The 12,010-nt window shown below is 54.1% G+C and overlaps 1 protein-coding gene across 2 annotated transcripts in view; it reads right to left on the bottom strand.

The window, feature by feature from the left end:
- Positions 1 to 6,357: 6,357 nt before the first annotated feature.
- The window catches only part of Tg (Transglutaminase), a 39,188-nt gene continuing 33,535 nt past the window's right edge, over positions 6,358 to 12,010 (bottom strand). The window contains exon 16 of one of the 2 annotated variants that reach the window (XM_037219972.1): positions 6,358 to 10,768. In XM_037219972.1, coding sequence (XP_037075867.1) covers positions 10,564 to 10,768 — 205 coding nt within the window. In that variant the 3' untranslated portion in view covers positions 6,358 to 10,563. The remainder of the gene's footprint in view (positions 10,769 to 12,010) is intronic. The other variant, XM_037219973.1, reaches the window with a different exon arrangement.

Here is a 12,010-nt window from a genome sequence, read left to right as displayed (position 1 = left end):
ACCGTAGCGCCGTGACGTCGTGCCTCAATATCGCCACATGTGACGCAGTGTCCGCCACATCTGCTATCTCTCTGTGGTACAGGGTGCACTATGGACGCCGACACCATGAGGCGCTTCGGTTACCTGACATCCCCACATCCACTTTGTCTGGTCTAGTGTCACCCGTCGACAACACTACATCATCAACGTCGGCTCGTCCTGATATATGTCATCAGTCCGTGACCAGGCATCCCCCACATCTTCTTGCGTGACACAGCGTCGATCGTCCGTGACACATCACCCTGCACATCCGCTCTGTCCGACAAAGCGGTTCAATCGCGACAAAAGATCGCGCACCCTCGCATTCGCTCTGTCTGACGCAGCGTCTGTTATGTGCGGCACATCCGGCCTCCGGATCCAATCGTCCCGCAGCGGCCCTCCGTCCGCGGCACATCCGGCCTCCGGATTCACTCGTCCCGCAGCGGCCCTCGTCCGCAGCACATCCGGCCTCTGGATTTACTCGTCCCGCAGCGGCCCTCGTCCGCAGCACATCCGGCCTCTGGATTCACTCGTCCCGCAGCGGCCCTCGTCCGCAGCACATCCGGCCCCTGGATTTACTCGTCCCGCAGCGGCCCTCGTCCGCGGCATATCCGGCCTCCGGATTCACTCGTCCCACAGCGGCCCTCGTCCGCGGCACATCCGGCCTCCGGATTCACTCGTCTCGCAGCGGCCCTCGTCCGCGGCACATCTGGCCTCTGGATTCACTCGTCTCGCAGCGGCCCTCGTCCGCGGCACATCCGGCCTCCGGATCGGCTCGTCCTGCGGCGGCGCTTGTTCGTGATATCGCATGCCCCATCGCCGCTCTGAACGTCGCCAGCCGACGCCGCGACACCATACATCCGTCCGCCACCCGTTCCACTTGGCTGCCGACCCGATGGGAGATGACGCGTCACTTTCACGCCGCGCTGGCTCGTCCATCGACGCGACCGCTGCGATCAAAGGCCCACCGTGTAGCGCGGCGGCTCCGGAAAGGCTGCCTGCCGCCGGCGCAGCCTCGCGACCTACGCGCGAGATGAATGGCCTCTGGTGGAAGCCGCGGCGCCATGACAAGCTGTGCCATTCTCGACAGCGCAAAGCAAAGTGTGGATGCCTCGCCGTGCGGTCGGCTAACAAGGCTTTGCGTTGAGAACAGCCGGGTGGCAGTTTGCTGACCCCTGGGCCACGCCTTCCGCGCCAGGCCCCATGACTCCAGGCGGACAGCGCCCCAGAGTTACGAGGTCACCAGTGTCAGTTCGCTGGCCCATGCCGTTGACGTCAGGGCGCGCCGCCGCTGCCGGTGGGGCAGAGCGGAGAGAGCGGGCTCGAGGGGGCTTGAAACGACGCTCACAGAGCAGCAACAGGCTGATCAATCAAAATTCCGACCCAGTCTCGTGGCTATCACTTCCGTTTGCGCCAATGTCTCATGAGAAATGAAGTGTCGCCAGCCGGCTGCGGCAGCCGGGACGGCAACTGCCGGCCGGCCGGCAGTGGGACAGTGATTTATGTGTCTGTTAGCATCGTTATTTATTTTCCTGCACGTCAAAAGTTCTTTCATAACCCAGGGAATGTGCCTATGATATTGCATTCTTGTGCGATGATTTGTCCTATACTGGTCCTGCTTACAGCAATTAGAATTGCATATATGGCTGACGTGGCCATATGGTTAACATGGCTCTGTTTGACATGACCATATTTTTTGGACAGCGGTCCTAGGGTAAGGTTGTGATGAATTATGGAAAAAAGGAATGCGTTCCATCTCTCCTCCACGTATATTGATATAGTTTCGGTGCCTCATCCACATTTCGCGCCATTAGAGTCGAGGTGCCACATCGATGTGGGGTGAAATGAAGCTGTGCCTTGGCCATGAGGAGGAAATCCAATAAGTGCAGCAGTCGGTAGTACGGGTGTAGGTCGTTTGAAGCATGTTAACTTGTGACAGGAGACAAAAAAAGAGATAATTGACATCCTGGCGACCTGCTGATCCAGGTAGATGCCTACTGATGGTGCCTCGTACATCACTCATGCTGAGAGCATCTCTTGCACCAATAATTGTGGCATTCAGCTCAGCGACAAGCCTTTTTACAGGGAAATGCTTCGGAGCCGTAAAGATGACGAAACGGGACCAAACAGTTACAGCAGATACAACTAACAGCCATGACATTATACGCCGAATACCAGTGTCGGTTTCCTATGACGCGTGTATGCGACTGCGAGTCAAAACTCGCAAGAACAGATGCCGAAGCTTTCATTTGGTCGCATAGAATATGCCATGTGGTCTTTTTTCCTGATCCCTGTTGAAGTCCATCCGGGCCAAACCTATTTCAAGGGACAAGGCTAACATCTGATGACGGTTTCTTTGAAAAGTGTTTCTTTCTGGCGGACTGGTCATATTCTTCGCTAAGATCTTGATTTCTAAGGGGAGGGGGCACTGCAATGGTGAGCAGCGGCCTCATTTCCGATCAGACATCGCCTTCCGCTGGATGGGAAAGCTGTGGTTAAGCGGAGAGGGTGTGCCATCCCTTAAGGGATGTGCTTGATGATGCGTCTCCCCTAAATGTATTCCACATGTGCCTGAATTGCTCACTATGTACCTCAATGGCGACTGACGGTTGAGACTAAACAACATTCTTTTCTTTCTAGTATTGTAGTGCTCCTCGGGAAACTTGCCAAACTACATGTGGTATTGAGCTACGGTAAACTCACGCCTTTAACTAGAAATAATGCTTTTTCATTCTGCCCCTTTGAGTGATCTGACTGAAAAATGACGAGTTTTGTTGTGATTTCCCGAGAGACTACAACATTGCTTTCTGACATTCCTTACTCTCCTCTATTGCAAGACTAGAGAATTTCTCATTTTCAGGTCATTCAGCCTTGCAAAGGTTAGGAAGCGGGTTCAGCTACACGGCTCCGGGATGTGACATTTTCAAAAGTGCTTGTATATCGTTATCATAAAAAGAAGGTAAAAATGAGGCTTCCGATAAATTGCGAAAATTGTTCAAATGTTGCCTTCGGGCGAAATCAGCATTTCATGACGGACGACTGTCCAAAATCCTCGACAGGGGGCAAATGCAACAGTCTGCAAGGAGAAGCTAGGCCATTTCCCATGCTTATGCCCCTGGAATTACGTTGGGTACATGGGTAACTCCAGAATGAACTTTCGCTGGAAAACCACGGTTTTGAAGGCATGAACTGAACCTCAACTGAGATATCAGGCGTCTATTAACGTAATATATTACCTCGATCATTAGGACCACCATAACAGCCGGTTATCGATCGGCCAATCAGAACCAGAAGCTTCTGCCCAGCCACGGTCTGGCGCTCCGTGGCTCTTCCGCGTCTGGTCTCTCTGAATTGGTCTTCATACGTGCGATCTGGGTGCATCGCTCACGAGCCGACAGTGACCCGGAAAAGCCGTAAAAGCGTGCTGACATAGGAATATGGGCAACGCTAGCCTCCTCAGTGGCCTCAGTTTTATTACGTCGTAAAGTCGTTTTAGTAACCTTGAACCCAATTTATAACATTAATCATTATGACATCACTGCTGACGGATGCCTCAACACGGGGACAGTCTCCTTCGCTTGATCGAAAAACAGGGAGAAGTGGATTGGCGAGAGACGGCTGTCTGTGCATGTATAAAACAGTCACTGGAATACATATATATATATATATATATATATATATATATATATATATATATCCCTCTGTACATATGTATCTCACTCTAATTATACAATGACCTTCACACGCCTATATTTCAAGGTAAAAAAGCAGTGAAATTTGTCAATTGTCGACGACAGTCAACTTGGCTGATGGTCAGGTCAGGGCCGTGTTCAGCCAAGGTCAGGGTGGTCTCAAACAGTGCTGCAAACGCCAACGATGCACAAAAATGCTGCCGCCAAGATATGCGCCTCTCCAAAATTCTGAATCCATGCGAACCTTGGGACAACGACACGATTATTACGAGCGATTCGCGTCCCTAACGTAGTGGTGGGTGCTCTGGGGAGTCAGCCTGTCCTGTTCACTGATATCAAAGACCTGTCTGATGTCTGTCAAAGACCTGTCCACATGCAGGAGCAATTCCCCGGATGCAGGCCGGCCGCGGCGAAAGCAATGACAACAAGCCACATGTACGCAGTCTGATCCACAGCCAGTGTCGTCTTCTGTCGAACGCTGGTCTGTAAAGTTACGCTGACGTACATAACCATGAAATTCTCGCGGACTGTCAAAGCGCACAGCCGTTTGGTCTTGGACGAGGGGCTCGTGCACGAACCCGGTAGTGCTTTGCATGATCGCACATGCACCCTTCAGGAACGCATCGTCCCCGACAGGCCGTCACTGATATGATATGAAACAGGATGTCAGCGAGCTTTCTACGAAGAACTGTCACATCAATCCTACTAGATGTCGCCTATCTTTGTGTGGTACACTGTCAGGGTCACAAACAGCATCCCAGTTCAAACGCACGTAGTCTCACAGTGGCCGCTTTCGAGTCTCCGCCCAGACGCCGCACATCTTCATCCTTTCACTGAGCTCGTACCAATCGAAGAGCGTGCCGGTCGTGTCCAGCGGGCGGTCGGCGAGCTCGTTATAGCCCGGTCCAGTCAGCCGAAACTCATCGGTATCGATGACAGCGAGCGGGCCGCGTCGACGGTCGGGCCGACCTGAGCGGCGGCCCGGCGCCGCCCCGCCCAGTTGCCGGCTCAGGTTAGCGCACATGTGCCGCACCGGGCCAACCGGACGCGCCTCCGGGTCGCGGTATTCGAAGAAGCGCGCGCCACCGTTCACGCGCCGCAGCAGGGCATTCTTGCGCCGTTCCTTCGGGCCACTGAAGCGGTCGGCCGTGGCGCGACGCGGAGCCGGTGGCGGCCGGCGGCCGGGCGGCGACGGCGGCGTGGTGGCACGCGCTTCAGGCGGTCCGGCCGCATGGCTGACGCGCCGGGATGTGGCGGCGCGCGGCTCCTCGCCCTCCGGCGCCGGCCGGCCGCGAGGCGTCAGCGCCCCGGCGGCGGCGGCGAACGCGGCCGACATCTCGGCCGGCCGTCGGCACGCGTCCAGCAGGCTGAGCTTTGAGGAGACGTGGCGCAGCAGGTGGGCGCGGCTCTGCCGGCGCGCGCTCCCCTGCGGCGCGGCGCACGACTCTGGTGGCGGCGGCGGGGTGTCGGGCCACGCCTCGACATGCTCGGACCAGCAGTCGCTGAGCTCTGACACCGGGCTGACCGGCAGCAGGTGTAGCGACGACGCCTCCGAGAACACGTCGTCCACGTGGTGCAGGCGGCGCGCCGACGGCGGGTACACCGGACAGGAGGAGGTGAGCGTGGAGCGACGGGAGTCGGTGTCCGCGCCGGGCAACGCCAGCGGCGGCACGGGTGTCGCCGGCGCGCTGGCGCCACCTGGCGCCCGGCGCTCAGGCCCGCTCCCTGGCTGTGCCAGAGCCGCCGACGCCGGCTGCTCCCGCTCGGTGCCGGTGTTCACGGGACGTCTGGGGGCTGCCCTGACAGCGGCGGCGGGCTCGCAGCCCGCTCGGTGGCGGTGCTCTCCCCGGCGGAGAACACCGTCACAGAGCACTGAGCCTGGCGTGATCTCCCCAGCGACTCACGGAGGTCGGCTGACGATGCTCTCGCACTCTGTCCGCGCTCGTGACGGGCACGGCAAGCGGAAAGGCGCGGCGAGGCGGCAAGATCCACCCGGGGTGCCTCTGTAGCTGCCCTGCGAAAACGAATCGACCGTCGGATGCTGTTGTTAGTCGCATGCAGTGGGATCGCGTTAACAGATAACAGCTAAATTAACATACATTTCGGTTCGAAAAATAAGCTTTGTGCATGTAGCATTTGGTCTGCCTACTAGTAAATACTTCAACAACTGTTTCTCACATTTTTGGAAAGTGATAACACCCCAGAGCCATGGCGTGCGAACGCCCTGTATATCACAGAATGCGACCAGCCCACCGTTGTTGCCACAGAATGGCGCTGGAAATTGGCGCTTACATTCGTCCTCTAATTTAAAGCCCAAAGCCCACGTCCTATTCGCTTCTCACGACAGCCAGCTGCATACTTTACATCCGAGCGCCATCGCTCCTCGGCGGCCGTGTTCACCACCAGACACAAAAGCCGACCTGATCGCCCCAGCCCGCGGCTCAGCCGCTATTTCGCGGCCGTCGAGAGCCCGCCCACCTGCGCCGTGCCCCGCGCCAGCTTCGATAGCCGTCTGCTCAGCAGTGCGGCAGAGCAGGGCATCCTTCCGGGCAGCGAACCCTCCGCCCCCTCCCCTCCCTTCGCGTCTGGCGCCGACAGATGCCTCAAGTTCAACTGAACTCACTTCGTTGCGGCGGCCAACTTACCGGCTACGACCAACGGCTCTCTGGGAGAACGCTGCAGGTCCTGGCGGCGACCCAGCCAATCGCGTGGCGGTCGAGATGTTCGAGGGCGCGGGGCGGGGCCCCGGGCGATGCCGCTCCCGAGAGCGTCGCCGCGAAGGGATGCCCGGCTGCGACGAGGGCCGACACTGACGCGGAGGTGGAGCTCGTGCGGGGCCTGAGCTGGGTCTACGTACTACGACCCCGAGGACGCCGGGCACGGCGTTGGCGGCCCGTTTATCGATCAAACGCGCAGCGACGACGATGGGTCACGCCAGCCCTGTGACTCCAGCTTTACCGCGCGATGGAGGGCCTCGAATCTCACGCATGCCTTGAAAGACTTGGCATGCTATGGATGAACAGTCTGAGGGCGGACGATTGACATATCGCCAATGAGAATATTGCATCTTTGGGCATTGGACGTTCGACGTCATGTGCCTGCATGCAAAGGTGTGAACAGTGTACCATGCACTTTGTTGTCCGCACAGCCAAGGGAATGCTGTCGAAGACTTAACAGCCACCCGGGTGGCCGGTTGAATACCCTTCGTTCGGGCGGGGGTCAATTTTACCCCCTTGAGATCTCAGAAAATAAGAGAGCTAGAGACACCAAATTCACGGAGTGTACTAGCCTGAATATGAACTCACTTGTGTCAAAATTTTGATTTCCTAGATTATAACCTTCGGGTCAAATAGGGTCGAACTCCAGATTAGTTCTTAAGTGCCCCAGAATAAGGATTGCCGTATTTATTTATGATAATTGCATTTGAATAAGCGTCAAAGATCACGTTAGACAGTATGTTCCTAAAAACAAAATGTTGACCTTGACAACCTTGACCCTGATCATTTAATTGACCTCGCCCTTTAAGAAGTTTAAAAAATATGCATAATGCGGTTCCCGTTATCAATAAATTCGAGATGAGTGCCAGAAACTGCCTGGCACAGCGAGCTCTAGAATAATGAAACATGCTAATTTTGACCTGGGTCTGGCCTTTATACCTGACCCTAGATCAATGGAATTCGTTCATTTAATTGTTGCGTTGCCTAAGAAAATATCTCAGAGATGTATAGCCTCGTCTATCACTTTGTTGTTGCATCATATTGAACGTTTCCCCGGAAATCGTCCCCGCAGAATTCATGACCTGACTTTGACCGGCCGTAGGTCAACAACTTTACCAGATATATGTACATTTGTAGTGCCAAATGATCCGCTGTTCAATTTTCTACAGCTATGCAAAATTTGGCGCGGCTCCACCGTGCCGTTTGGAACCCATTTTGGAGTGGCGTGGGTGGCGTGGGGAATGGCAGACATGGGGACGTCGAGCTGTTCGTCCCGTCCATGTGTAGGATCCCGCGGAGATGGTCGAAGACGGGCCAGTCTGGCGCCATACGGTCGAATGGTTAGACCTCATGGCCCGAAGGCATTCTCCACCTTCCGACATCGCTTGAGACCGGGGAACGGTTACCGTTGGTGTGGGATGGCACTGTTTGGGTGGTGAGCTCGGCGTGAACGCACAGTGTTCTGTCCAGCATGCGGTCGGAGCCTAGATGAACCTAAGTTAACAGGTTAGTCAAATCAGCAAGAAACAGGAACGTGTGCGTTTTCACTGTTCTTTCGTTTGATGTAACCGGACGCCCTTCACGGTCAGCACAACAAGCCTTGGCACACTTTCGAAACGTTGACCCACTGCAGATGTCCAGGTTACGTGTGCTTAAAACCCTGATGACATCTTTTACAGAATTTTACAGCTTCACACAAGCATCAGAAATGCTGTCTTCAGTTTTACAAATGGAATCACCGAGACGTTCTCCTTTCATGCACAGACGGCTATTGGCTCCTCTCTTTACAAAGGCGTCTTTTTGCCCTAATACCTCATTAGAGCTACCGGTCAACCAAAGAAAAAACGCATGGCATTCAGCTAGTGCCATCATCATGCCAGCGACCCAGATTATCGTTACCTTAAACTCATAACGCGATTGACCGCATGATAAATGCTTTCCATCCGTTGATCCCCATTCAACACTGAACGGAAACTCCATCCCGGCTACCAGGCGGCATCATTCATGCAGCACCTTCTGACAGCACCTTCAGAAGGCACCATTCTTCTTACTGCGCGAGTGTGTTTTATTTCAAGATAGCACAATGACAGCGCAAATGACTTCTTGGAGAACGCAATGCCTTTTAAACCAGCATAAGACGTTAGTTCGTTGCGAGTAGCATACATTCAATACATGTCCGACAAGAGAGTATCACTGGTAAAAATCTAAAAATGTGTGTGAAATTTGGCAAACTCCTCATTCAACCAACGGAACACAGCTAGCGCCACTCACACACGGAAACACTGCAAGAGACATATCCTCCACGATACAAACACAAATTTGAACACCGGGATAAAACAATAAGCGTACTTAAGCTAGGAGAGACATCTCCCGGTTCTTTTGCTACAGCAATTGGGCCCACCAAAAAGGTTAGCTAGATACATTTTTCCTGGCATGAGCGTGGACTTATGATTTCTGACGCAGCAAGAGACCAACAGTCAGGTTTGCTTCTTGTCTTCGGAAGTAGCGCCCCGGGCTGCATCACTGTTGTGGTGAAAACATGACCATCGCACGCTCGGCTCCTATTTGGTTCATGACAAGACCGCTCAGGGGAATTGTTATCGCGTGGAGAGAACTGGTGATAAGAAGGGCGTAGCATTATCCGAACAGCATGCTGGAGCGTAACATGCATCTGTTTCAGAAATCATTTTTCGTAAAACTCAATCTCTTCACTGTGACGGCAAGGACTGTGGCCAAGGAGACAAACTAAGCCAACCGCAGAGAAAACAAATCAAGATATCTTCACTACATAAACGGCAATGAAGAGCTCAGTTAAATGGCACAATAGGCGTTAGCGTGGATCTGCGTTCTAACATTATATACACATACAGCAAACGGGCTCAACTTCTACAAAGCATGTGGCACAAAAATGACAAGCTAGACACATTCTAATACAAACTTTGGTGGGAGCGGTATTTCGACTAAATTAATAAAACCGCTTGCTATGTCGCGAAGATACCTTCTAAGCCAGTTCATCTCCCACAGTGCAGACATTTCTGCTGGTACCGTTAGTTTGTTTTAGAGCCCAGCCAGCCTGCGTTGTTCTTTCAAGCACTTTGTTGACTGCATCTTCAAACACCTCGACTTTTCCCACTTGTCCTCCTACTCCACAGATGTTCTTGAGGTTTGCAGTGGCCAAGCGCAGCCACCACCAGTAACCAGAACCCGGATGAGCGGCCGCTGCCAAACGTTATCTAAAGATACCCATCCGGGGAATGCCATTACGGATCCTATTAACGTCTCGACTCTGGGCGGCAGCTGGGTCCGACAAGGGCGTGCGACTGCGCCGCCGCTCCCGCCGGCGGCGGCGGAGAGCTTACACCAGGCGGCGGCAGTCCCCGGAAAACGAGCCCAGCACCGGGCTGTGAGACCTTGAACAAGAGCTGCGAGCCGAGTCTGCAGCGATGGAGGCTGCAGCGTAGTCTATTCTCGTCAAGGCTACAGAGACATCGGCGGCCGCAAACAGTTTAGCTGTCAGCAATGGAGGCTTTAGAGGCTGCGCCCCTCAGGTGAACACTGCGAAGATCGAGCAGCCATTTCGGGCTACTGAGACTCCGGTGGACGCCAGGGAAGGTTCTGCTAAAAATCACAAGGGCAATCCCAACCCGATGAGGACTTGAGAGATTCCCGATGAAAGCTGCTAAGGATGTTAACTCCGGCGAAGAAACAGAGATCGTTCAGTTTCAGTGGGAGGCTGCAGAAGCTCCGCCGAAGGGCAAAAGCACTCCGCTAGACACTTGGTGTAGAGCTGGCTCCACCGACGGCGCCGAGGTTGCATTCGCTGCGAGCTTCAGCGAATCTGGCGCAGGCTTCACAAAACCCCAGCCCCAACGAAGGAAACGGAATCTCGCCCGGCGGCCTCGGCCCGATTTCACTACAAGCTACAGAGGCCTTACTCCAATGGAGGCCGCGGAGGCGCGGAACCATGCGGGGATTTAGGTCGGAGGCTTGAGGCCAGCTGCAGAGACGCCCGGCTCTAGCGAAGGCTCCGGACACCGGCTGTTGCTTCAGCCCGCCTCCAGCGCCGGCAACCAAGGACACCGGGTTCCCGCGAAGGCTCGAGGAGGCAGCTGGAGGCTTCAGTCTCCCGGCGCTGGCTACAGAGAGCGGCCAGCGCCCGACGACACCTCGTCCAGAACGACGCTACCGGTGTTGAGCAGGCGCGGCTTGACCAGTATCCGCAGGAAGCCGTCCACGTCGGACAGCTGCTTGGAGTAGAACTTGGCCGAAAGCAGGTGCTCGCCGGCTGACCACGGCACGATGGTCGTGCTGGCCCGCACCGGCTCAAACGGCCCCACCGTCCTGCCGAGGGCACAGATCATCACCAGGAACAGCGCCTCCGCTCCACGGACAGTGCCAGGGAACGAGTCGGGGGTCCAGTACAGAGCATCTGTAGGAAAACAGAGCGGCGCCTCCAGTCTGCGGACGTTACTACGAGGTTGGAGATTGACGAGCCCAGGGGTGAAAAAGCTTCTGATTTATCGGATATGGTAGGTGTCAAAAACGGAGACTTTTGTGAGCCAATTGGTAGCAACATTTCAAAAATAAAAACACATTTCAACAGACGGGAACCATATTACAATAGACGATCCCAGCTAGATGAAACTCAAAGCTTAGTATTGGTCTGTACTCACTAACGCTTGCAGCGTGAGCATGTGCAGAGGACATGTCAAAGCGGTGACGTTTCGCCTCATGAGCAAATTGAGCCATAACATGGTGCCAAACATACAAGCTTTTATTAGGAATAGTTTTCAGCAAGGTGACAGAAATATAATACAAATTACACTATATCAGTGCTGACGTCACAGGCCAGTGGTGGACACAGTGCTTTTCCAATGCCCCTCAGATCAGTGCTTTTCCAGTTTTTTTCAGCCCAGATTCACTTCACATACTCAACACCAAAAATACCAAACAACCAGGCTTATTACTAGTCGTAAGCGTTACAGCTGGCCGCAGGATCTTGCGACGAATGTGATCAGTTTAATACGCAGAGTTTTAAAGCGGCGTGCCATTTGAGACAGATCGGCCCGAATGCTCGCCACGCGGTAATGCAGTAACTGGTTAGAAAAACGTAGCTAATCGTCAGTTTCTTTTTAGGGTAAAAGTGTTAAAACGCCCTGCTGATCAAGAAGGGTTGTAGTTTGTGGATGCCTGAGCTGTAGTTGCAGAGGTAAATGAAGGACGCTGGAGCGACACATGTCAAGGATTCATCCAGGGCTTCCTGTTTCTGAGAGGTAAAGTGGCTTTGAGGCGAGATCCCGAGCATCGCTGGTGTGGACCACTCACATTGCCCATTACACCTCAGAGTTATCGTTCTGGACACGCGTGAGATAAAACGCTTTTAATTCTGATCATAATGCATAAATGAAAGTGCTAGTGATGCTCAAAAATGTTGTTTGCATCTATTGATACCAATATTGCACGAGTTTGGCTCTAAATAGTTGGGATCATGTTGTGAAGAGCGAGTTGTGCACCGTAACGATTATGCAAAGACAGTGAAGGTCGCCAACGTTTCCAGCTGATTGCACAATGACGTCACAGAAC

The sequence above is a fragment of the Pollicipes pollicipes genome, unplaced genomic scaffold (assembly GCF_011947565.3).
Source record: "Pollicipes pollicipes isolate AB1234 unplaced genomic scaffold, Ppol_2.1 Scaffold_4295;HRSCAF=5057_pilon_pilon_pilon, whole genome shotgun sequence".
Taxonomy (NCBI): Eukaryota; Metazoa; Arthropoda; class Thecostraca; order Pollicipedomorpha; family Pollicipedidae; genus Pollicipes; species Pollicipes pollicipes.
This window is presented reverse-complemented; position numbering and strand designations above follow the sequence as displayed.